Below are 27,173 nucleotides of genomic sequence, written 5' to 3' on the forward strand. Positions count from 1 at the left end.
CTGTTTGGCAGTATGTGGTTACCTGTGCCTGCTGGTGCTAAGACAGGATTCTGACCTCCTGCCAGGTAGTGTGATACACTCCCAGGAGTCAGAGACAAAGGCTAAGGCAGGAAGGAGGTCACACCTCCCATCCCCCAGCCGGGCAAATTAACATACACTTCAGGGCAGTGAGCTTCAAAGGATACATCACCTCAGGGGCAGATTAGCTGCAGGACCTACCTGCCCATTGGCCACTGGTCTCCACAACCTTAACTCTCTTAAATTCAGGATTTAAGGGACACCCCTGAAACCTGAACCTCAGATCTTGTTGATCACCTTCAAAGAAGGATCCAGAGGAGATCTGTGTTGCTGACAACCGGACTTTGCCTACTGCAACTAAGCAAAAGAGCGATACTATGGCCCTGAGGCAAAAGACTGGGAATTCCGTGAGTGACCCTCGTTCTTGGCTGAAACTCGGCACTCCCAACCAAAGGAACCCCTGTGGACACCAACTGAGGACAGCTAGCCTGAACAAAGTCCCCACATTTTTGGGGATCAAGTGTGTGCCAGGGACGCATCATAATCATAACTGGGATGAGTGCCTGTATTTGGCGAGGCAGGAGAATGGCCAAGGGATCATGAATTGATCATTCCAAGGCATGGGAGCCAAGCTGCGGCCCATAGAGATCTAAGGTGAGAAAAAATGGGTCTAAGATGTGACCAGTTGAATGCATGGCACCAGACACCAATTGAGTTAATTGCAAAGTAGCAATATAATCTATGATGTAACAGTCATGGGTAGCATCCAAATGAAGATTAAGGTCTCCCCAAGAGGTTGAAGTTGGCTGAATTATTGATCAATCGTGCAGTAGGGTTGATCAGTACCTTGCTAAAAGCTTTGGAAGGGTCAGGGGTGATAGATTAGAAGCCCCATGAATCTTACATTGATGTTCAAAGATTTTTTTTTTTAAAGCGCTTTAGCAGTCTGGGGTGGTGCAATGAGACAGGCTACAGACAAAACTATCTTTGTAGATCACTGCAATGCCAGCCTCTCCTCCACTAGTTCTACTGATAGTCTTTAAGCGGTAGCCAGGGGGTAGCGCTAAGGCAAGTTCTACTACTGTGACCTCGCTTAGCCGGGTTTCAGTGAGAAATAGAGTTTCTGAGGCATTGTCCTGAATTAAATTGAATACATTGGTGTAGAGTTTAGCCAGGGAGTGACAGTTCATACTGTGAAGCTTATACTCAGTGAACTGGTTTGGGATCTGGGAATGGAGCTGAGCGATATGTACGGAAGAGATAACGCGAAACAGCAGGTCTTGCAGCATCGATGCAACTCATCTGGAGCACATTTTTACTCACTGCAGAGCAGTGAAGGGATCCTAGTTCACCAGGAGAATAAACTAATCTGTGAGACTTAAAGAAATAGGGTACCTGGCCCTATCCACGTGTGGACAGGCACAGATGGACTTGCCTTTTGCGTGCCAGTGGTGCACCCACTGCTTGCATCAGCTGCGCGTCTGCGCTGCTGCCCATGAAATACCGGGGAAGATCTAACAGTCTCCTCCCATACCCATCAGTGATTGGTTCGCCCTGGACCAATCAGACAGGAGCAACTGGCTTCAATGCAGTCGATTACATTGTTAGCAGAACAGCCAAATATAGATACACCAAATGTAACTAAAGTGCAAAAATGATTTTTTGCAATCCTGTTCCGCTCTCACTAGTGATTTTTGACTTTCATAAAAGTCCAAACATAGAAATTTTCCCTGTGACTTTGTCCAGTGGCTCCTGACAAAGACACTCCCTGAAGCCTTTCACCACTGAACTTTACCTTCACAGAACATTTTTCTTGAAAATTCTTCTAAATCCATAGTAAGTGCAGAGTGGGCCCAATTCACTTCTTTCATCTGACCTGTGCTCCAATGTGGTCGACCATATTTTTACACTTTGACCATGTCTCCTGTGACTAGATGTCTACAGTTGCCACTTTGATCTTTTAGGTGATAGTTTTTACTAAAACTTTAAAAATTCATAAATCCAGTTTGAATGATTAGATTTTTGCCATTTTGGTTCAAAGAATGTATTAAAATTAGTTGATTTTTCTAAACTGGTGTGGCATTTTTCTTGTGTTGTGTTTTTACTTTATTAGTTTTTGTGTGCTACATAAATACTTTACACATTGCCTCTACATTAAACCTGACTGCTTTTTGGGCCAAAGTGCCCAGGCTTAAAGAGAGGTTAATTTAGTAAATTTTTGTGGTTCACCCTGCCTTAGATTGCGCCTTTTGCTTGACTAGGGCTCACACCCCAATCTACCAACAAACCAATTTCTCAGAGACTGTCTTCTCTTTTTTTGGTCTTTTTCATTAATAATTTATGTCCTGGAAGATGTTGTATTTTATTAGCAGCCTTGTCATTAAATTATTTGTAAAACAGCTCCAAAAACGTACCACATTTTAATATTTTTCTTAAATGTCCCGTCATTGATTTCTTTAAATGCATAATGCAAACATATACATGGAATAGTAACACTTTTCAGCAATCCCTGCTCTAAACAAATGCTACACTTCTTGTAGAGATTACTTTTTCAAATGTGGCCTCAAAACCTAATCATGTCAGCTTCTGCATAATCTTTTGCTGCACTTTTCTACATTTTCACATAGTCCTATTCAAATATGGAAACCTTTTTTGCAAACCACCCTTTTCAATCATTCTCCTTGTGCCAGACAGCCTATTAACAATAGCACAGTACTTCCCACAGGCAACTCCCTTTGCTGACTATAAATCTGAAGAGGAGGTTACTCTCAGCCTATTCTTCCATTTTGGTTATTATTGTGCCAAGGAACTTCAGAATTCAGAAATTGTGACAATCATCATCCCAATGTCCTCTATGTTGGGGTTCCTATGGCTGCTTTGCATTTACTGTTTTGTAGTCTGTGCTTTTGTAACCTCTTCACTCCAGGTGCCCAGTCTCTAGTCTAGATGTATATACAACTGGTCAGAAAATACTGCTTGTAATTTGCTACCAGAATTTGTGTGACCAGTGTAGTAACTTGCTAAGCAGCCTATGTACTTATAGTGTGTTTTGAAAATTACTGATTTGTGGTTGGTTGACGTTTGACCTACCTTATGAATACTAAGCAGGTGGTTCTCATTTAGGGACCCACAAGGATTTGCTGTCATCACATAGATGATAGTCTGCTGGGGTCAGCAGACCACCATGTCTGTGATTACCCTTAGAAATAACAATCATTGTTTTCAAATGCAGCCTGTTTTCCTCAAAGGAAAATGGGATTTGTTTAAAAAAAAAAAATGTTTCATTTTTATTTTTAAAGAGCATACAGTGGTCCACTTCCTGCTCTAAAAATGTTTTTTAATATTCTCAAAGGGGAATGTGAATAGGTTACCGCCAACTTTAGTTGGTGGTAAAGTATGAATATTTTGTGACTGCATTTTGGTCACAAAACATTAGAATATACCACCATGATTTGGTATTTGGAAGGGATGCCCTAAGCACAACCCATCCAAATACTGTATTTTTATTAGGTTGCAAACCCAAATTGCATTTTGGTAATGTGTTACCGAATAGCAAGTTGGGTTTGATTTATTAGAAAAAGTCTTTTTGCATTCACAAATGACCCGGGCCATTTGCGACTGCAAAAATGCTTTGTACATCTAGCCCTTAGGGCCTGAACCCTGATCATTTTACTTGATATCAGTAGTCCAAGGAGGCTTTAATTAAGCCTAACATCTTGGGTAGGTGCTTGAATTGTCCACTTTTCAATACTGTAGTTCTTCTGGCATCTACTGTTGCACCTCTTGTAATTACTTGCTGAAGGAAGGTTACTCTGAAAACTTGAGATTACATCGAAAGCCGAAGCACAGTCCAGCAGGCCATAAGAATAACTCTTTTAATTGCATATTAATTAACATGAGGTCACTGGTTAAACACAGGATCGAAATTTTGAGTTCTTAGACTGCTATAAACCCAGCCTGGCACTGAAACCTGGCTGAACAAATTCTGCAATCCACATATTGTGGAAGCAATGCCAGATGGCTATAACATCAGTGGACTGGTTAGAGAAGACACATGAGGACACATGAGGAAGAGGGCTAACCATAATTCATTGTGATCTTTAACATTATTGTGTGAGCTGCTACCTTTGTTGACATGTGAAGCTCTCAAATTTGAATAAAAGGTTTCTGAAAAATATACTTTTCATTGACTACTAATTCACATTCGATATCACCCAGCAGGTGTCCATAGCTGCCAATAAACTAGGCCATAATTTAGATGGCATATTCTCTAGTGACCCCAACCTTATCTTTGTAAATGCATTGCCAGTGTTGTAGTCTGACCATTTGGTAGTACAATTCACTTTGAACATTCCAGGACTATTATCTAAAGATAGCACTATGTCTGGGCATCTTAAATCTGTTAGACGGTGGAGCAAATTAGATAATGAAAAATGAACAGGGCAGGTCAGCCAGACATCACCATATCTTCTTGCTGAGCCTAATTCAGCTGCGGTCAGTTATCATGACTGGTTAAGCATGGTATTATTGAACTTAGTCCTAAAGAAAATGATAAAACCCAAAAGGACACAACCATCAGCTCCCTGGTTTTCTCCAGCCTTAAAAATGGTTAAACTGAAATGTCGGAGAATGGAAAGAGAGTGGAGACGAGATTACATCCAGGACAGTGAGAAAGCATATTGAGGCATAATAAGAGAATATAAAAATCTGATTTAGGAAGAAAAATCAAAATATTTTAGATCTAAAATAGAAAAGGCCTCAAACTCTCCTAAAGAGCTTTTCAAAACTGGTTCAATATCTTTCCACTCCACGCTCTTCCCTGGGGGTTCCCCCGAGTCAGGAGTTCTGTAGCACTTTAGCCATCTTTTTAGAAACAAGGAAGAAGCAGTCTACAATGAATTTGATGCAAATTCTTACTTATCTGTTTCCAGCAAAACTGGAATACATCACTTTCCAATATTTAACTTGGATCATACGGTCAAGCTCATTAATCAAGTAAAATCTGGAGCACCATCGGATCTGTGCCACCCAAAGTTATGCAGGATGTTACTTCCTGTATTGCGCCAGTTCTTACCACCTTACTTAACCTGGTTCTCTCAAGTGGCACCTTTCTGGCTAGCTGTTAAAAGGCATCTATGCTGCCTCTGTTGAAATATCCCTTGCTAGATCCCAGCCTAGAGAAAAATGATTGCTCTATCTCTAGACCCCCATTTCCTTCAAAGATGCTGGAATCATATGTAAATATTTACATATCAGATTATCTAGAGTAGAACACTGTTCTGGAAATAAAACAACATGGCTTTAGGCCTGGTTTTAGCACTGAATCTGCTCTAATTGCCATGTCAGGAGAGATCTATAAAATATATTAGGGGAGTGCGGCAGTGATCTTGCTTGATCGCTCAGCTGCATTTGATACAGTCAATCATTCTGTTTTATTAGAAAGATTGTCCAAGGCTGGTATTTCAGGCCTCGCCCATAAGCTCATTGATTCTTTTTTAGAGATTGTGGCCCTTTGGGGATTCTCATTCTAAGTTGTTTTCTCTCCCTTGTTGGGTTCTCCAAGGTTTGTCACTTAGTCCCACCCTTTTTAATATCTATGTTGCTCCGCTGACCAAGCTGATATCTGCTCATGGCTTTGTATCGGCAGCCTCTGCTGATGGCATTCAGATTGTAGTCCCAGTCTCAGGCAAGCACGAAGTGGTAGCTGAGATTTTTAAAACGTGTATGAATGCAATAGCTGCCTGGATGACACTAAATTGTCTAAAACGCAATTCTGACAAAACAGAAGGGCTCAATGTTGGCAAAGATCCTACCTTTTGGGGCCACTCATGGTGGTCCCCCAGATTTGGGCTCACCTCCAACCCTAGCTCCTAAAGTGAGGAACCTCAACAATCTTTCATCCTCCTGGTTCTTTCGTCTCAAACCATAAAGAAAGTGCTTCCTTATGTTCCCTTTAAGCACCAAAAAGCTGTAATGCTGGCTAGGGTCATGTCCACGCATGATTAATGCAATGCTCTGTATTTAGGGGCTAGAAAAAAAGTATTTTAAAAACTTCAGATTGTGCCAAATGCAGCTGCATGTCTTAAAAAAAAATGCCTAAGTCCTTGACAGTGGCATATGCTCTTGCAGATCTCTACTGGCTCCAAATAGCGGGTGGCCTTTAAGGCACTGTGCCTGGTTCACAAAGCTATATATGGTACTAAGTCTAGCTACCTAGGGATGAAAATCAGATGGTACAGTCCAACTCGACACTTAAGATCCTCATCATCCCATTTGGTAGTAGTACAGTCTCTTGGGGTGGTCGTGGATTTATCCACACAGCAAGTCGGCTTTGGAACAAAATGCCCACCCCACCTCTGTAATCTTTCTAATTATCAGAAATTTTGCAAGTTGTTGAAAACTTGGTTATTCACTTTCTTTTTATAGCTAATTTTTTTTTAGTGGTTTTAAGCAGGATATCTCTTTTTTATTCTTTTTATTATTTCCCTTTCACTAGAATCCTAGACATCACCTGTTTCCTAGGATGTTGTTTTTAGTTTGTGCCTAGATCTGAGTGCCAAGATGCCCTTGGGCATGTGTGTGTGTAAGTTTGGCCGAGGGATATCCCGTCCGCTGTATTACAATTCCAGTATTGACTATGGAACTTGTAATACAGCATAAAAGGGGAATGTGAATAGGCTACCACCGACTAGAGTTGGTGGTAAAGTATGAAAGTTTTGCAACTGCATTTCTGTCACAAAACAATAATATGTACCACCACAATTTGGTATTTGGAAGGGATGCCCTAAACACAACCTTTCCAAATATTGAATTGTTATTGGGTCGCATAACCAAATTGCATTTTGGTAATATGTTACTGAATCGCAAGTTGAGTTTGCTTTATTAGAAAAAGTATTTTTGCATTCACAAATTACTCAGGCCATTTGCAATTGCAAAAAGGCTTTGTACATCTTGCCCTGAGGGCCTGATTTTGAGTTTGGCAGAGGGGGTTGTCCCATCACAAATGTGATGAATACCCCATCTGGTATATTACAATTCCGTTATGGCCTATGGAACTTGTAATACGCTGGACGGGATAGGCATTACATTTGTGGCAGTGTAACCCCTCTTCAAACTCTAAATTAAGTCTCTAGTCTCCAAGGTCACACTCTCCAAACGAGTCCAGCAGCCACCTTAAATAAACTAAACAATCTTCATCTAATAGTCCAAAAAGTTGTTGATTTTAAAACTGAGCAATGAAAGGCTCAGTCTTTATTGGCTATTGCTAATGTATGTTGCAATTTTCAGACAGCAGACTGATTTCTTCCTATTGTATTTGAAGCAAACTTAGGTAACAGTGTATGCCCAGTTCAGCATTTAAGCACGTTAACAGAATCAAGGGACTGACTTATACATTAGCTGTCCCCATAAAGTGGTCCAAACCAGTGGTGCGAACCAAACTATGTACTAATAAATCGGTTCACAACATTCCAAACTGTAGTGGGTCATGATTTCACACACCTCAATAAAATGCATGAGGAAGGTCAAAAATTGAGACCCACTATGATTGCCTAGTGTCACAGACATGGTAGCCTGTTGGAGTCAGAAGATCACCATGTCTGTGATCGCTTTTAAATAAAGCAATCTTTTTTTTTAAATGCAGCCCAGATGCATTTAAAAAAACAAATGAATACTTTGACAGACATCAGACACCTTTTTGGAGCAGACAGAGGTCCCATTATCCACTGCCTGCTCCTACATAATGTTTTTTTTGTTAAACATTTGCAAAGGGAAAAGTAGCCATTGATGAACCTTTCCTATTTGCAATTTGTTACCACAAATGTGGATTTGTTTGCAAAATGTTAATGTTTTGCAAGCAGATTTCAGTTGCAAAAGTAATACACCTCTTAAGCAGTGATATTTGGTATTTGGAAGCGATGCCCTTAATATGATCTTTACAAATAGTGATTCCTTAATGGTTATTTAACCAACTTAACAATTTGGATAACATTTATGGGGTTTAGTAGGAGATAAAAAGTGTTTAAGCTGTTGCAAACCCTTACATGTAGTGAATCTGAGGGTTTGTGACTGTTAAAACATTTTGTAGATGAGGTCCCAAATGATTATAGCAACTGAGATGCACCTGCAAGAAATACTCTTATGACCATAAGATATTTAATATTAAAACAGCAGTGGTACCTTTGCATTTACTCAAGTAATTATCGAAAACATGCAATGTGTTCCTACAATATGATGCATTAATCCAGTCAAACACACAATTCAAAAATTCAAAAAAATTCAATATTACAAAGCAATAAATATACACAAATAAGCATACAATGCAAATGATGATGGTGCTCCTAAAAGTGATATGGTGAATTGCATTTGAAAGATGTGAGGTGAAGATCACAGACCACAACTACTGCAAAAGACATCAAAGATGCTGAAAAGGGCATGACAATTCATTTAATGTGAGGTACCACAACATCAAATATTAACTGAGTAGTCCAATATTGATCATGTTCAAGTTTCAACTCCAATCAACACAAAACTGTAGAGGGGTCTTCATCAGGTCATAAATTATATGCCCCCTAAAAACATTTTAATGGGTATGCCCAAAAGCAATGCAAAGGTACAGTTCATAAGTTCATAAAATGAGTTACTGCCTCACTCGAGGTGACATGCAAATAGCCACAATGTGAGAAAAGTTTCTAGTTAACAATAAAGGTACAAGAGAACTGTAGTTAAAACAAACGGTTCTTATGACTCAGGATGGATTCTGCAGCAGAACGTTTAAAATCTCCCAAGGGCAAGGCTTACTTTGAGATAGGAAAAGGCCGGAAAAACTATTTAATAGAGACATAATGAAGTATCATCTGTTCAGTAAAATGCTGTAAGGGAATATCTAGGATATGCTCTATCAAGAAATAAAATAAACCTAGGTACCATATAAAATACATCAAACTTAGCTACAACAATTGTGCTTTGACTTTGACTGTTCTCAAGGTTTTATGAACCTATCCCTTTTTAAATAATTGTTTGTATATCTTAAAGTCTCTAAGGGAATGTCATATTCTATTGTCTTCTATTGTTAATCCCTCAATAAATCTTCTTGTCTCTCCACAATTGCAGCAAAGATTACAACTGTTCTCATGGCCTCAAACTAACTTCTTCTTCTGTAAAGAGTGACAATGAATCAACCCCACACTGATGTGACTATCATGGACTAGATTAAGAATTCAGTCCATCTTGAAGTCCTCCATGCTGATATGTTTTTGGTGCTGACAAGTCCCTGCTGCTGCTGTATGTCCTTGGATCTAACATTGGAAAGAACAAGTTCAAAGCAGGTGCCCTGGTAAAGAATGTTAGCAGTGCTACAGAGACCAGGGGATCCTGCCGGTAACAAAGGCACATAATAATGAAATAACAGGATATATTTCACTTTGCAATATAGTTTGAAGCACCCTATTGATATATTCAATCAAAATACCAGTCTCCATCTTTTGAAAGAACATCCAGCTATGAAGTACCTGGGCACACCTGCAACAAACATTGTGGGTTGTGTCCACCCATGGCAAGTAAATTTTATGAATGTGCAGACGTTACCTGGGCAAAAACAGCAGACATTGCATTGATATTAATCACAAAGACATATATTCCCATTTTAGCATAGTAGCTAGTAATCAGCATAAAGATGCCAATTCACAAACTACCCAAGTAAGAAGCTAAGGTAAACAGTTGTGTCTAAGGTCAGCAATAGGTTCTGTCCATTGTGAATCTAATCGGATTTATGCATGTTAATTAATTTATTTTCTTTAATGTTTAGGATATGTGGTTGATACTAAGGCCCTCATTCGGAGTTTGGCGGGCAGAAAAGGCAGCCCTCAAAACTCCAGCAGATCAGGAGACCGCCAGCGGTGTCTCCTTCCCGCCAGCCCTATTATGAGTTTCCTGCTGGGCCGGCGGGCTGAAACACAGGTTCTGCCCACTGGGGAGGCGCGAAACCCACAACAACATTGACGCCGGCTTGTAATACGGCCGGCGGCAATGCTGTTGTGCGCCCGGTGCACCAGCACCCGTTGTGCAAATCATTATCTACAAAGCAGACAGTGATCTACGTGATGGGACTAGCCAGGGGGGGGCCCTGCACTGACTATGCCAAGTTCATGGGCAGTGCAGGGCCCCTCCCGGGGATCCCGGCCCCCGTCTCCGCCAGCATTTACATGACAGTAAAAACACCATGTAAACACCGACGGAGATAGGGGTCGTAATCCCCTGGGTAGCGGTGCCCTGGCGGATTGGGAAGGCCAGCACCGCCAGGCCATCTGGCAGCCAAAAAGTGGCAGTGCCGGCGGTCCAACTTTGGTGCTTTCACCATGTTTCTTATGTCGTGATCAGATCACCGCTTTGGCAGCGGTCCGACCGTGACCATGGTGGTCTGGTGACCACCAAAGTCATAATGAGAGTCTAAATCTATATATTCTTTACATACTACTGTATACTCACATCACTGTGTGAAATATGAATAAAATACATATCTGTAATTAGGAAATATTGAATTTCAAAATCATTTGAACTATTCTAATAAAACAGGTATTTGGAAAAGCTGAATCTGCTGCCACAGTAGTGTGAAACCTAAAATGCCAAAGTGCCTTCTGATTTGCTAGGCAGAAGAATTTACTTTTCAAAATATTTTCATAACACACAAAAGGAATAGACACATTTGTTTTTCAGAATATACATATGGAACATCAATGGATGTGTATGAACATTTGTTAGTCATGTTGCAAACTTGACCCTATATGCAAACCCAAATCATCCTGCATGAAACTCTGAGCAAACTCTCATTGAAACTGCCATTGAAGATTATACTCATGCTCTATGTCTGCAGAGAACACTAAAGACTCGTCTACGAATCCGCTGAGTCTTCACCCCATAAATTATTGGGTTTAGCATTGGAGGGATCATGAGGTAGCTGTTGGCCAAGAGAATATGAACATACAGAGCCACATGGAAGAACCGGTGTGCCAAGAAGGTGAAGAGGCCTGGAACATAAAAGAGTAATATGGCACAGACATGTGACCCACAGGTACTGAAGGCCTTGAGACGTGCCTCCTTATTTGGAAGGTCTAGAACTGACCTTAGGATCATGTAGTAAGATAAGGCAATAAGCATTACATCAAACCCAACCACTAGAAATGCCACAAATAAACCATAAGAGGTATTAATGGTGGCATCACCACATGCCAGTTTCACCACTGCCATGTGTTCACAATAGGAGTGGGCAATTATGTTATTTTCACAAAATGGAAGCCGATCCAACAGGAAGGGAAATGGAATAACCAGTAGAACACCTCTAACAGCCACTATTAGTACAATCTTTCCGATGGTGGAGTGAGTTAAGGTAGTCATGTGCCTTAGGGGAAAACAAATGGCAACATAGCGGTCAAAGGCCATGGCCACCAAAACTCCAGATTCCATGGCTGAAAAAGAGTGAATAAGAAACATCTGGAAAAGACACGTCTCAAAATAGACTGCTCTGGACTGAAACCAAAATATGGCAAGCATTTTAGGCATGATGGAGGTACATAAGGTCAGGTCAGTAAATGCCAACATGCACAAGAAAAGGTGCATGGGGTCCTGGAGGCTCACATCGTTCTTCACAATCAGTAGAATAGTCACATTTCCAAGAAGCACAAGGATATACATAAAGCAGAAAGGGAATGCTATCCAAAAGTGAATAAATTCTAGTCCTGGTATTCCCAGTAGAGTGAATAAAGGATGATACAGAAATGTGGTATTCCGTGCATTCATGGTTTGTCTATGGCATTCTGGAAGGCTGCCAAAATACTTTCTCAACCTACAATTATGTTAAAGATAAGTAATTCATGTTAAAACATTTGCAGAAAACAAATGGAAAACACAGATTGAAGCATGACCAATTGGACAGCAATTACATTTAACAAACATACATTAAATTCTTTCATGTCTTTTTTAAAGGTTCTCAGTATCCCACTGCGTTCCTCAATCATTTACAAGACCATGGATATAACCGCAGTTATTCTGATTTCGGACTTAACCACAAAAATGTTATTTCTTCCAAGGTGCCAGGGTATGTTCTTGTTTCCTGTACCCAGTTGAGTCATCATATGTTGTTTGTGTAATAAGAGGAACTAACTGCAATCGTATTAAGTTTGTCAGTGACATTACACAACCTCAAATGTGGTTTATTTTACAGATTTTTCCAATTGCAGACTTCAGATGCAGGTGCTTGCTGTTGCTACTTTCTTTGAGGAAAATGTAGGCTGGCTATCCTGTAAAGCAGGAAAAGATCAACACATATTTTGCACAATAGGTGTCCTTAAAAGTGTTGATAATTAATCTGCTGCCATGCAATGTCTGTTGAGGGAAAGAAAGAACCTTTTGATGACCATTGTTTTTAAATGAAGTATCATATAGACATGCAGGCATGGGCTTACACTTGCTGCTACACCTTGTGATCGCTATAATTTGGAATGGTCAGACCCATGAGAAGTGATATGAATTGGTGCATTTGTACCAATTTAGTAAAGCTTCTTAAGATGGACTATTTTTGGGTTTCCTCATGTCCAGCTCAGGACAGCTCAAATCTCTCAGACATTTCAAGGGTCACAGACGACCTCCTTGAGCCTCTGATGAATCTTTAGAGTCTTCCTGTGAGATATCACCATTTTATTCAGCATGAAAAAGATGTTTTCCCAAAAGCTGTACTTTTACCGGTCTGATCAGAGTCGTCATCACAATCCTCCTGGATCAAGCACCTACTGGAGCTCCACTGGAGCTCCACAGATTCTCATCCTAATAGTATGTTTGGCAATGTTCATTTTTGTGGCACTTTGGGACGTTTTTTATCCTGTGGAAGAAAAGTGAATCAATATCTGTTACATCATGTATGTATATTTTAAGTTTAGCAAATAAAGATTAACCCAATAGGCCAGATCATATACATTTTTTGGCTGGACTATTGCTTGTCTTTGGTGGTAGGTCAGACACTGTTATTGTCCAATAATTTTTTACCAACATATAATTGTGCATATGTGAGCAGACATCCTGCAGGAGAGGTGGAGCAACACATCACAAAACAACACAATAACAGTTTAAAATAAAAGACCACAAAAACAGCACTACATCATAGCGACACAGTGCAAGAGCACAAACTGTAATAATAATACAACCAAAATATGAAACAAACTACAATGCACAAAAACTGTGCAATAAAACAAAACAGTGACAACATAATGACAATACAAAGACAAAGGTTACCATCACAACAATGCAACCCAGGATATCAGTGCAACACTCCAAATTATCAAAACCACACAATAACACACAGACACAAAAATCGTAACCCAGCACACATTTGCAATTATGTTGTATTTTAGTGTCTTTTGTGTTGTGGTGTGATTGTGCTTACCCTTTGCTTTGCGGGGCTGTATTGCCTTATGGCACATAGTTGTGCTGCTGTAAAATTGTGCTGTGTTACTGTGGTGTATTTTGTAGCTAGACTTGTGTCATTGTGATCTGTTGCATGGTATTCAGTTTTTTATATGTTACTCTGCTGTGTTAAGTAGTGGTGTTGTTTTGTGCTGCATTTTTGCACTGTGTTTTAGTCCTGTGTTGTGTGTTTTTTGTTGTTATTCTGCGTTGTTGTGTTGGAATATTGTTGTGGTTTTGTGTTACATTGTTGCATGGGGGAATATGCGTCCAGACACGACAAGTTACAGTTGGACAAAAAGCAAGGCTGTGGTGATGGAGCACAGCCTGGCAGCTGCTGTGTCTGGAGACTGAGATTTCCAGTCACCTTGACTCTCTGAATCGATGAACTAGAAAGAACGGATAAGCAAACAGATAAGCAACCAGTGGAATTTGATGCTGTTGAGCACAGGATCTTTGGTGTATATGCGAGCGGGTGAATAAAACTTTCGGACCGCGCTCAAGACCCAGATGATATCTGTTGGACTTTTTTGCTTATGCAGGGTCATACGCAATCTTTTGGCCTCCTGCCTCGTAATTTTCCTGACCTGTTGCTGTTGGCTTTTGAACTCTGAGCACTTTACCACTGCTAACCCGTGCTAAAGTGCATATGCTCTCTGTGTAAATTGTATGGTTGATTGGTTTATCCATGATTGGCATATTTGATTTACTAGTAAGTCCCTAGTAAGGCGCACTGAGGTGCCAGGGCCTGTAAATCAAATGCTACTAGTGGGTCTGTGTTAGACTTTTAATCCTTGGTGTTGTCTCCCTTAACTTTTTGCCTCTGTTCCCCAGGTTGTTGATGTGTGCTGGACTCTGATTTTGCTGTTTTTGTTACTCTAGGCACTTTACCACTGCTAATCAGTGCTAAAGTGCAAGTGCTCCTTTACAAAATGTGTATGTGATTGATTTATCCATGATTGGCATATTTGATTTACTAGTGAGTCCCTAGTAAAGTGCACTAGAGGTGCCAGAGCCTGTAAATCAAATTCTACTAGCGGGCGTGCAGCACTGGTTGTGCCACCCACAGAAGTAGCTCTGTAGTCATGACTCAGACCTGTCATTGCAGTGTCTGTGTGTGCAGTTTTACCTGTAAATTCGACTTGGCAAGTGTACCCACTTGCCAGGCCTAAACCTTCCCTTTTCTTACATGTCAGACACCCCTAAGGTAGGCCCTAGGTAGCCCCAAGGGCAGGGTGCAGTGAATGGTTAAGGTAGGACAAATAGTAATGTGTTTTATATGTCCTGACAGTGAAATATTGCTAAATTCGTTTTTCAATGTTGCAAGGCCCGTCCCTCTCATAGGTTAACATGGGGGCTACGTTTAAATCTGATTAATTATGGAGAAGAGCTGAAGAGCTGAGGAGAAGTGCTGCCCTGCCTGTGACTGTGCTTTGTGGAGCTATCCTGCAGTTGCTGCTTCTGCCAGAGTAGGAGGGCAAAGACTGCACTTTGTGTGCCTTCCATCTTGTGGAGAAATCTCCAAGGGCTTGATTTAGAGCTTGCCTCCTGTTGTTTGAAGTCTCAGGGAGAGCAAAGACTTCTCTCTGCCAGCACCTGGAGTCTCTGGAGAGACTCCTGCTCTGACAAGTGGTGCCCTATCCAGTCCCTGGGCCCTTGAATGGAAAGCTGGTGGAAATCCAAGGAAATCGACTTTGGGCGACTTCGGACCGACGCCGCTGCTGAATTCGGTTACGCCGCCTGCATCCGACTCTGTGATCTTTGCTGGAACGCGATGACCTTCGCAGGCCTGATGCTGCTGCAGCCCCGCTGCAGTCTGCAACTCCGTGGAAGTCACCACGTCGTGACTGACGCCACTTGAAGTGCGCGGATTCAACGGTTCGCACAGACGCCGCGATCCCCGACTTCGCGCATTGACTTGTTTTCACTCTTCACCAAAGGTACTGTACTTGGGGGTCTATGCGACTCTGTGTCTGGCGCTGCTGGTGTCGGCTTGTTGGGAACGACTCCGCCACGATGCCACGTTAACACCTCATCGAAGCATTTTGTGTTTCTAAGTGCTATTTGTTAGTTTAATCTTTAAAAATTCATAACTTGACTTGTGTATGTTGGATTTTTGTCGTGTTCGTCTTGTTTTGTTTAGATAAATATTTCCTATTTTTCTAAACTGGTGTTTTGTCATTTTGTAATGTTTTCATTAAGTTACTGTGTGTGTTGGTACAAATACTTTACACCTAGCACTCTGAAGTTAAGCCTACTGCTCTGCCAAGCTACCAAAGGGGTAAGCAGGGGTTAGCTGAGGGTGATTCTCTTTTATCCTGACTAGAGTGAGGGTCCTTGCTTGAACAGGGGGTAACCTGACTGTCAACCAAAGACCCCATTTCTAACAATAACCACACCCCCATATCACAAAACTCTTAAATTACAGGGACAGGGATGCAGTGTTGCATCACAGTAGTAGTATTAAGTCAGACTACAGTATAGAAGTGAAAACATTTCCTTTTTTCTGCACCTGTGAAGCTGTCACTTTACTTCCTTGAGGCAAAGTGCCAGCCGCACAAAAAAGGCCTATATGTTTTTAACATGCCAGGCTGCAGGTGGAATTCATAGGATGGGCATACGTTTTCCTGTTCTCAAGAGCGGTGATGGGATTTCTTGAAATGCATGGTTTAGTCCAGGGGAGTGGACAGTAGTTCCCGTAGGCTGGAGATGAGGTCTTTGATCCTCATCCCTCTGCTCTGAGCAATAAAAATTAACTAGGCATGCTCCTTGTAGCAGCTGTCTTAAAATAATCAGATGAATTTAGAGAAGATCAAGTGGATATTAAAGCACTAATTTGATGTAAACTAATTACATTTACTTTTGTTGTTACATTTGATGTATTTTTGGCTACAGCAGGCAATCTAGGCAGACACATGAAATCTGTTATATTTGATTGATTTGATGATTTACATAATCAGAAGATTGGGCATCCTTAGAGTTCCTTTTAATATTTGAAGTTTAAGTATCTCATAGTTAAGATTTCTTTATGTTTTAATAGCCTCCTAGTTCTCTGAAAAGTTGGGTGATTCTGGCTCATCAAGCATGGAGCACACTATCGGTTCCAAAATATTGACACCTCCTAAGAAAGTAGTAATATCTGTTCATAGATGGAAGAATTGTTTACTGATGATTGAGGTCTGTATGGATGGAGATATCTGAATGCTAATATGTACTTAAACATTTACCTCCTGATACCTAATTATTATACAATGCTCCTAATCCTTATTAACTGACATTAACTTTTTAAGACTGACATACCAAATACAATCACCAATCAATGACTAGTTAGAATAATCCCAGAAAGGCTCAGTAACTACTAGCGTATTTAAATTGCCACACTACTATTACAGGACATGCATTTCCAACCTAAAGTAGTGCAGTCATTTTCTCTGTCCTGGGGTTCACAGAGAATGTTTTCTTCATACAAATCATCTTCCTGATGTGTGGTCACATAGGATTCAGAAAACTGTAAATTTTACACCACTTGGCAATCCTATCTAAACACAGAGTCATTGCCTCTTCAGACTGAGCAATGGGGTAGGCAATGGGGTCGAGTCCAGATTATGTTCATTGAACTGTTTGCCTTTGAAGCTGGGGAGTTAGCTTCAGTGCTTCTAAGAGTATGAGACATTAAGTAAGACAATTAAGTGTGAATCAGAAATCTTTCTGACAATGAAAGAGACAAGGCCCTTGTGCACATTAAGTGATATTCAGACACAAAACATGACACTTTTTTATATTTTAGTGTTGTGATACTTTGACAAAGCCAGTAAATCTGCATGAGTACCTTTAGGACCTGCGAGATCATCTGCATGCTGTGCATGCCAGATAGCTGTATGTCGTGTTGGCTGTTCACAGGCCAAGCCCTTCATACAACCCAATACAGTGCACAAGCATCTGCGGAGTGGGGTTGGCTGCCCATGTTGGGTTGGACGCAGGGCTTGGCCGTGCATGGCGGGGGTTGGCTTTACATATCATAAAATCCCTAGAAATGCATTGAAAAAACGAAGTGTCAAAGTAACGTTATTGCTAGGTGAAAATTTCAGTGACAACATATAGGCCCTCATTTCAACCTTGGCCAAGTTGAAACCACCGGCCGCCGCCAATTCAGCTGCACTCCCACGGGGCCTATTTGGAGATCCCTGCTGGGCCAGGTTTCCGCCCGCCGGCCCAGCAGGGATCTCGGCCGCAACACGGGAGCCGGCTTCAAATGGAGCCGGCGGTGTTGCAGCTGTGCGACGGGTGCAGTTGCACCCATCACGCTTTTCAATGTCTGCTGTGCCCCGCGACTCCCCTTTCAGCCAGCCTTTTCATGGCGGTTCAAACCGCCATGAAAAGGCTGGCGGGAGGGGGACTCGTAATCCCCAGGGCAGCGCTGCAAGCAGCGCTGCCCTGGAGGATTTAAACCGCCGGGACTAAAGTGGCGGGAAACTGCCGGGACTAAAGTGGCGGGAAACCGCCGGGACTAAAGTGGCGGGAAACCGCCGGGACTAAAGTGGCGGGAAACCGCCGGTCCCGGCGGTGCGACCGCAGCGCTTCCACCGCGGTCGTAATTCCCAAGGAAGCACCGCCAGCGTGTTGGTGGTGCTTCCGACAAAACAGCCCTGGCAATCAAAGACCGCCAGGATTGTAATGACCCCCATTATTGTGAACTTAAAAATAGCGGTAATCCCCAGTTGTAGTTATCTCTAGTAGCTATAACTGGTGCCATAAAGTAATGACAACTCACACCCTCGAAATGGACTGCTAACTACCCCATATATTACATCACTCATGACATTTTCTATGATATCATTGTTAACATTACTGCAACATCTGAAATGTCATAATTGATGATCATTATGGTGGGGGTTTGTCAGTTCTAGTTACTCTAAAGGTTTGTATATTTCACATCACGGATCCACCAGGTCAACAGATATCATGGTAAGATCTGGTTGGCTGGCACTCATCAAAAGTTTAAAAAATACATAAAAGTGTAAGGATATCTTTGCCCCTTATCTGGGGGCAAAATGATTTTTTTTTTTTAATTTTTAGCAAATCTACTGAGAATCCATGACAATTAAAAAAAAAAAAAAACATAAGCTACAGGGTGGTGCAAAATATTGGTTTTGGGGAAGGGGCCACCAAGCTGCCCTCACAAGATTCTGGGAGATATGGTGACCCCATGCCCTGCAGCTGTCATGGGGTAAGAGAAAAGAGGAGCACAACCCCCCTTCCAGAGTCCTTATAGGTCCTTGGGACTCCATTCATGAGCCCGAATTCCACAAAAACAGGGAGGGGGATGCATGCCCCCCTCCTGAGCCTTAGTAGGACACTGTAATTCTATCCCCAGGACCGAATTTCTCAAAACGAGGAGGTGGGCCACGTGGTTCCCCTCTTTGAGTGTTAAACGGCTCCAGGGACCCCATTACCCAGGGCCAGGTCTATTACTGTGTCCCAGGGAGCCCACCCCTGAGATGCAGTCGTTTCCATGCCCACATTAGAGTGGGCAGGGAAACATATGTTTGCTCCCACCTAACGTTCATGGAAGGCATATATGTTTTTGCCCTGGGGATTGGATTGCCAGGGGCACTATTAGTTCAGGAAGGGGGCCGTGCACCTCCTACCCTTGATTTATAAAATGCCCCATGCATGGGGCCCTGAGAGCCACTATTAGTTCAGGGAGGGGGCCATGCATCCTCTCCACTTAATTACCGAAAGTCCCTGGGGGATGGGGTCTATGGGGCTCAAAGTGGCTCAGGGAGGGTTGGCCACACACTCCTCGCTCCTTTAAAAAAAAAAAGGCATCTGGGATGGGGTCCCCGGGCCTGTAGTGGCTTTGTGATGGGAGCTACACTAATGGGTTGAATGCAAGGCCTGGCCACTGAATGTTACTTTTTGCAAGGCAGTAGCATCTCAACGGTGAAATCAGCAAAGCTTCTGTTATCTCCTATTGACTCTATTTCATTTTGAACTGTATTCATACATTTGCACTGGATAATGATCTCCATTGTATCTTGTCTGATACATGTAGTTTAATCTATATATTATGCCATCAAGATCTAACTCTAATAAAGTAGTAAGAATGAAGTATCTGACATAGAGTTGTTAGATAGTTAAAAACACTCTAATTTCTGGATGAAAATCCATGGATGAATCTGCCTTGATATCATGGCAGAGGAAATTCCACCAGTGGGTCGCCCTCTTCATATAAAAATTAGTAGAACGTCCATGATTGCTAAACTTGGTATAAGGCTGTAAAAGTCTATTGACTTTATGCATCCATCATACAAAACATACAAATATGGAATTAATTAAAGAGAATTCATGCCTTTAAAGCACTATCTGCCCTATGCCACTCACAAATTCTTTGGTGAATGTTAACACCACGGAAGGCATCATGTTGTCAGCATGTGCAGTTTCAAAACCTACAGATCAGTACCTATAGCAGGCCACTCACCAATCCAGTGGCAGCTGTTAACATTTCCATTAGAGGCATTACCATGGATGAGGATGTACTGCACAGTCAAAAGGACGAATTACACAGTGAAAATTAGAGGTGTGTGTAACTTGTGTAATTTGCTATAATTAAATCATGTTAAAATATAGCAATGCTATGTGAAATTATGCAGAATTATGCGATGAGTGTAACCCAGCATTTAGCTCTACTTACTTAATGCAAAATCACCCGTCCATCCAAAATGGACCATAAGATGCATTTGGTGGTAGGAAAATAGTGCCAAGTGCAACAGAACAATAACAGCAGTAAGCCGCTCATAAATTAACAAACAAGAATAATCATCTAATTCTCCGTAAAAGAAGTAACACAAAATTACAGGAATTATTCCAATTACTTTGGCGTAATTACAATGTAACCAAAATCCAAACAGATGTTGAGGCAAAGGACCAGTTTAGTGGGTCAGCAATGAGATCAGGTAGGTGACTGTGTTGTGTGAATGGTCTGCTTTACACTAGGTATGTATTTGAGTAATAAATCAGCACAGAAGGTTTAGTTAATGTATTATTATTGGTTAATGATTAGGCAGGTTAGAGAACTTGTTACAGACAGCTGTGTTTAACCAGCAAGCCTGAAGTTGGAAGTTTGGTAAGAAACGTAGGTAGGAAATGAACTCACTCCAAAGAACTCTTTGTGTAACCCCTTAGCCTCTGGGTACAATTATCAGAAATTAACAGTCAGAGTTGATGAGCCTGTGACAGAAAACTGTTTTAACCTGTAGGTCACATTTGGGTATCCTTGAGAGGTTTCACAGTGGCTAATGTAGCGCTGAATGGATAATTGTGTAAACTGTAAGGTAGTTCAGTGGGTTATTCGCCCATTGCAAACATTTGAACACAACTTGCAAAGCAGTAGTTTGATACTAAGCTTAGTCATTGAACTGCTATTGAACTGGGTCATAATGAACATAGTTATTAAATATAAAACAATCATATTTTCGATATACGTGTCACTAGAGTCGTGCGACAACGTGCAGACCTGCTACTTTCCATTGACATTTAAAAATATCATGCTTTTCACCATAGCTCGATGGGAGTTCACATGTATTTTTTTTATTTTCATTACAAAACCTTTGTACATTTTGGGGAGCTTGATAAGATAAAATGTTTCATTGCTCTTAGCTGCTTTGAGACATGTCAAAATGCATTTTTTCACCCTGGGAGGTCACAGGATCTTGAGTTAAAGGTGTGGTTGTGCCCAGGTCCACACTCTGACTTCTACATCTGCTTTTAAACAAATACCACTTCTGAGACAAGAGAGATAATACCGATCCCTGCCATGCACACAGAGGGGCTGACGTGTCAAGCTTTCATGCAGTGCAGCGCGTCAAGCCACCTCACTGTGCCGCGCTACCTGAAAGAACAGGAATGTGCCAGGGGCACCTTCCTGCACAAAAGCAATCCTGGGAGGTATTGTCCTCTTTCTGAAAAATGCAGCACATATAGAAAGAGGAAAAACGAGGGGAAGTAAAGCTATTTCTCTTGTTTATGTTGCACTTGGGTAGGCATAGCATTTTGATGCATTTCCAAGTGTAGGAACACCCACGGTCCACCAATGCAATACCTCCCTGGGGCAGAGTAAAGCAACGCAGTGATTTGCACTGTGTTGCGTTACTTTACATTTATGAAGACACTCAGGGCCACGCAAGGTGGCATTGTATGGCTTGATAAATCTAAAGAAAATTGTCACCCTTGTGCCCCCTTGTGTGGCTAAAGAGCAAAGCAACTTCTTGATAAATCTACACCACAATGTGTGGTGTGTGTGTGCGGGATGAGGGGGGCTGCAGTACATCTTTAGGATGTAGCCATTTGGTTTACTGGGAGCACCAAACAACACAGAAGATGCAGGCAGGGCATGGCAACAAAATACCACCAGTGTCCATGTCTTCCATCAGGTATAGACTAAAGCAAGTCATAAGGGGGCATTTCTGAGAACAACCAGCCCCTGTGTCTACATGGACCACAGCACAATATGTTACTCTCCTCCCAGAGTAGATAAATCTGCTAGGAGCTCAAAGCCAGCACCAAGGCCCAGACATACTATGGCTTTGCACCAGCAGAAAATGGTGCTTGGGCCCAGATTTACAAAGGGCATGAGGTGGCACAAGCAATGCAAAGTGACGCTTAATATATCCTAAACAGCACCAGAGTTATTTTTTTCTGGAAAGGTGCCATTTATTGGTGAAAAAATGTGTTGTGCTGCTTTGTATCAGGGCTACGTTACTAAAAAAGATGTACAAAAAGCAAGGGGAAAATTATATTTTTTAAAGTAGTGCAGTACAGCACCCTGATTGATGTCCTGTATTGCATGAAAGAGAGAGAGAGCATTTGTGCCTAACCCAGGAAGGAATAATTGTTGGGCGCAAAGCCCTTCAATTAAAACCGTGGGTTGTTGCATGGGAATTTCCAGGCATTCCTAAGAGGAACTCCAGCTTCACCCAAAGTCATGCAAAGCAGCGCATAGCATTATTATTAGACAACTTTCAAGTGCCAAAAAAGGTATTCAGCTAAAAAAAAAAAATAATCCAAATGAACACTTTCCTGTACTTTGCATAACTTTTGGTAGCTTTTTTCCAGGTGTACCTTAGATTTTGGCACAAAACACAGTCTACTAAACAGCAAGATAAGAATCTGCATCAAAATCCACCATGAAAAAAGTCTTATCAAGGAGAGACAGCACCCATCCAATGCATAGAGTTTGTCTAGGCATAGGAAATAGTACAGGCAGGATATGCTTCCAGTACAAATCCTTTGCAAGAGTGTGCACTCACCTTTGCATCACGGTGCGAGGCTGTGCGCTCTACAAGGACGTGTAGCCATGTAGTGAAGGAGATCATATCAGCAAGATGCTTATCTTAGTACCTACGGCGTCGCAAGGTGAGTTCTCCCTTCCACAAAGCAGTTTGGAAAATTTGATTGATGCATGAAAATGTAGTAAACCAGGCCCTGGTATCTTGCTTCTGTAGTATTTACATTCACAGTAAATGGAACTTCCAGGAGGTCAAGTGCATTTAACAACTGACCGGAAGATGAATAAATGTTTCTATTGAAATCCTAAATATTCTTTCGTTTATTAATGTATTAATGTGTGTGCATAGCGTTTTTGAAGGCGCTGCCTTACTAAATAAACGCAGCGTTTGAGAAAGGAGATGAACGCCCACTGACACGATGAATAAAAACAGGTAATTCAACTTCACAAGTGCAAAACTTCTAGATAAATTATCGACTGTGACAGCAACGAGTTTATTCCTTGCCACTGATATTATCATGAAATACCAGTCATGGGAATAATCGAGCCTCTGTGATTTGTGACGGTGCAAATGGTGTATGAAGAGCTATGAAAAAAGAGACACGCTTTCTAAAGAAATGCGTCACTTACCTCAGTGCCAAATATGTCTTGATAGACTTGAGAAGAACTTACAACATTTTTATGTTCAAACACAGTTAGTGTTCATTAAGTGAAAAACATTCCACCCTGTAACACATGAATCTCGGGGCATTTTTATATTTCCGGCATTTATTGTGAATCCACAATGATGCTTGTCAGCGGCAGAACTGGCAGCCTCGTGCGGGTCTCCCAGCCCGCCAGTGATGATGTGATGAGCACGAACGGACCCACCTGACTGAGTGCCCCTGCAGACACCGGACGGCTCACTCAGCGACCCTCACCCGGAGAACCGATAGAAACATACAATGAAAAGGAGAGTTTTATACGTCAGCTTCAGTATCGGAGAGCCCCGCTCCCAAGCTGCTGACCCTCCGGGGACTGGATTTTAGCCATGCTGCTGGGCTGAGGCACTGAGCGCTACTCACTGCTGGGAATTCCAGTGAATGTGTGTAATTGACAAGGGGGTCAGTTTTTGCAACAATGACTCTCTGCATTACTTCCAATTTCTATTCTGCAGCGTATTTAGAATGAGGAAAATGTCGATGCTGTGAATAGCAAGATAGAGGAAGGACTAATACATGCACACTGTTACATACCTGTCGACTATAACTCTCGTCCATCATAACGTAGTTTTTCTCTCAGGGGTTGCTGGGAGTTGAAGTTTAGCATTTTTTTTCATTTTGTTAAGTCGTTCACGTTATTATATAGAAAAAAAATATGCTGAGTGCTACGAGAATCATATCAGGAAACTGATGCGTATTAGGAGCCCTTTCATAAAATTCATTTATAGGAATATATCATATTTTATTGCCAGTCCCTTGGTGATTTTCTTTGGATAGTCACTGCCCACATTTATCATGCAATACTTTTTACACTCATTTCACACTCATTTGAGCTACTTTATCTGTGGGCAATAGAACAAACCAATGCGATCAGTGGCAAAACAGCTGTGCAATGGTCGATAATAAACACTTCTAACATCTCTTGTCGAGAGTTTAGTCTCATGACCAATTCTTTCCCGAACTTATGCTTTTCTTTCCTCTGTTCTTGCCTAGTCCTGATATGGAAACCTCTGTAGAATTCATCCTCTCGACTTCGTTCTTTTTTGCCCCAAAGCCTGTGTTAGAAATGGGGTTTTTGGTTGGCAGTCAGGTTACCCTCTGTCCAAGCAAAAGCCCTCACTCTAGTCAGGGTAAGTCACACACTATCCAAGATTATCCTGTGCCCACCCTCTGGTAGCTTGGCACGAGCAGTCAGGCTTAACTTAGAAGGCAATGTGTAAAGTATTTGTGCAATAAATCATACAATACCACCATATAGCACCACAAAAATACACCACACAGTGTTTAGAAAAATATATAATATTTATCAGGATAATTGTAGAAATATCCCAGGGAAGTGATATAAAGTGTCTTAAGTCTTTAAAAAGCAATAAAGTGTCTTTCAAGCACAGAGTACCTGGTTTCTGGTGGGAAATCTCCTCAGAGGGCCACAGGAGAAGAGATGCGCGGAAAAAGGGGTGTGTGCGTCGATTTCTCCTCAGCACACACAGACTTGCGTCGTTCTTTTCCACGCGGGGAAGTCGGGCGTCGTTTTCCGGCACGCAGACAGTCTCTTTTTGTGGGTCGCGGGGATTACCAGATGTCCCGGGTCTGTGCGTGGATTCTCCTGCTTGTTTTCCGGCTGCACGTCGTTCTGCGGGGCTGCGCGTCGAAGTTTCGATCTCACGGTAGGCGTTGCGTCGATTTCTCCTGGGAAGTCGGGCGGCGTTGTCCTTGCGAGGCCGTGCGTCGAAATTTTGGTCTCACGGCAGGCGTCGCGTCGATTTCTCCTTGGAAGTCGGGCGGCGTTGTCCTTGCGAGGCCGTGCGTCAAAGTTTCGCGCTCACGGTAGGTGTCGCGTCGATTTCTCCTGGAAAGTCGGGCGGCTTTGTCCTTGCGAGGTTGTGCATCGAAGTCTCGATCGTCCCGAGGGCGTCGCATCGATCAGCGTCGGTGTGCGGCGTTTTTCTCGCCGCGAAACAAGCTGTGCGTCGAAATTTTCGGCGCACGGAGCGTCCAAGTGAAAGGAAGAAGTCTTTTTGGTCCTGAGACTTCAAGGAACAGGAGGCAAGCTCTATCCAAGCCCTTGGAGAGCACTTTCACAGCCAGACAAGAGTTCAGCAAGGCAGCAGGGCAACAGCAAGGCAGCAGTCCTTTGTAGAAAGCAGACAGGTGAGTCCTTTGAGCCGCCAGGCAGTTCTTCTTGGCAGGATGTAGTTTCTGGTTCAGGTTTCTTCTCCAGCAAGTGTCTGATGAGGTAGGGCAGAGGCCCTGTTTTATACCCAAATGTGCCTTTGAAGTGGGGGAGACTTCAAAGAGTGGCTAAGAAGTGCACCAGGTCCCCTTTCAGTTCAATCCTGTCTGCCAGGGTCCCAGTAGGGGGTGTGGCAGTCCTTTGTGTGAGAGCAGGCCCTCCACCCTCCCAGCCCAGGAAGACCCATTCAAAATGCAGATGTATGCAAGTGAGGCTGAGTACCCTGTGTTTGGGGTGTGTCTGAGTGAATGCACAAGGAGCTGTCAACCAAGCCCAGCCAGACGTGGATTGTAAGGCACAGAAAGATTTAAGTGCAAAGAAATGCTCACTTTCTAAAAGTGGCATTTCTAGAATAGTAATATTAAATCCAACTTCACCAGTCAGCAGGATTTTGTTTTACCATTCTGGCCATACTAAATATGACCTTCCTGCTCCTTTCAGATCAGCAGCTGCCACTTCAACAGTGTATGAGGGCAGCCCCAATGTTAGCCTATGAAGGAAGCAGGCCCCACAGTAGTGTAAAAACGAATTTAGGCGTTTTACACTACCAGGACATATAACTACACAGGTATATGTCCTGCCTTTTATCTACACAGCACCCTGCTCTAGGGGTTACCTAGGGCACACATTAAGGGTGACTTATATGTAGAAAAAGGGGAGTTCTAGACTTGGCAAGTACTTTTAAATGCCAAGTCGAGGTGGCAGTGAAACTGCACACACAGGCCTTGCAATGGCAGGCCTGACACAAGGAAAAGGGGCTACTTAAGTGGGTGGCACAACCAGTGCTGCAGGCCCACTAGTAGCATTTAATTTACCAGCCCTATGCACATAAAGTGCACCTTACTAGGGACTTATAAGTAAATTAATAGTCCAATCAGGTATGATTCAAGGTTACCATGTTTTAAGGGAGAGAGCATATGCACTTTAGCACTGGTTAGCAGTGGTAAAGTGCGCAGAGTCTAAAAACCAGCAAAAATGAGGTCAGAAAAAGAGAAGGAGGAAGGCAAAAAGTTTGGGGATGACCCTGTCAAAAAGCCAGGTCCAACAGCCTGATAACAACACTGTCCTCCATTCATCTGCCCTGGACGACCACCATTGAGAAGAAAGGTTTTCCACTTTGGCTGTTGTTCCAGAACTTCAGAATGCAAACATTGTGAAATGGTATTTTCTCTGCTGTGAGACAGCACCGCAGTGTTACCGCTCTCCCTAGCATGGTCCCTGTGAGATTTGGCAGTAGTACTGTGGTGCTCCAGTGCCACAAAAAAGCGGTCTGAGACCTTGGTGTGATGCCAGACCATGGCCAGCCGCAGGGTCATGGCATATGTTGGGGACTGGGTACAGGCCCTGCCGCTAGCCAGACCTTGTGGTCCCACCACCCTGCACACAGCCAAAGGCCATATGAGGCAGGGAGTAGGCCTCGTTGGGTACGGTAATGAAATATCACTTTACATTTAAACTCAGTGGAAGAAATTACTGAAAAAAC

The 27,173-nt window shown here is 42.4% G+C and overlaps 1 protein-coding gene across 1 annotated transcript; it reads right to left on the reverse strand.

The window, feature by feature from the left end:
- Window positions 1-10,631: 10,631 nt before the first annotated feature.
- Window positions 10,632-11,811, reverse strand: LOC138249042 (olfactory receptor 52R1-like). Its single transcript, XM_069203095.1, has one exon. The coding sequence runs from the start codon at window positions 11,809-11,811 to the stop codon at window positions 10,870-10,872; it is 942 nt and encodes a 313-aa protein (XP_069059196.1). The 3' UTR covers window positions 10,632-10,869.
- Between the last annotated feature and the right edge of the window lie 15,362 nt (window positions 11,812-27,173).

The sequence above is a fragment of the Pleurodeles waltl genome, chromosome 8, assembly GCF_031143425.1.
Source record: "Pleurodeles waltl isolate 20211129_DDA chromosome 8, aPleWal1.hap1.20221129, whole genome shotgun sequence".
Lineage (NCBI taxonomy): Eukaryota > Metazoa > Chordata > Amphibia > Caudata > Salamandridae > Pleurodeles > Pleurodeles waltl.

Coding starts and splice junctions, on each gene's coding strand:
- LOC138249042 (XM_069203095.1), bottom strand. CDS start 11,811: ATGAATGCACGGAATACCACATTTCTGTATCATCCTTTATTCACTCTA.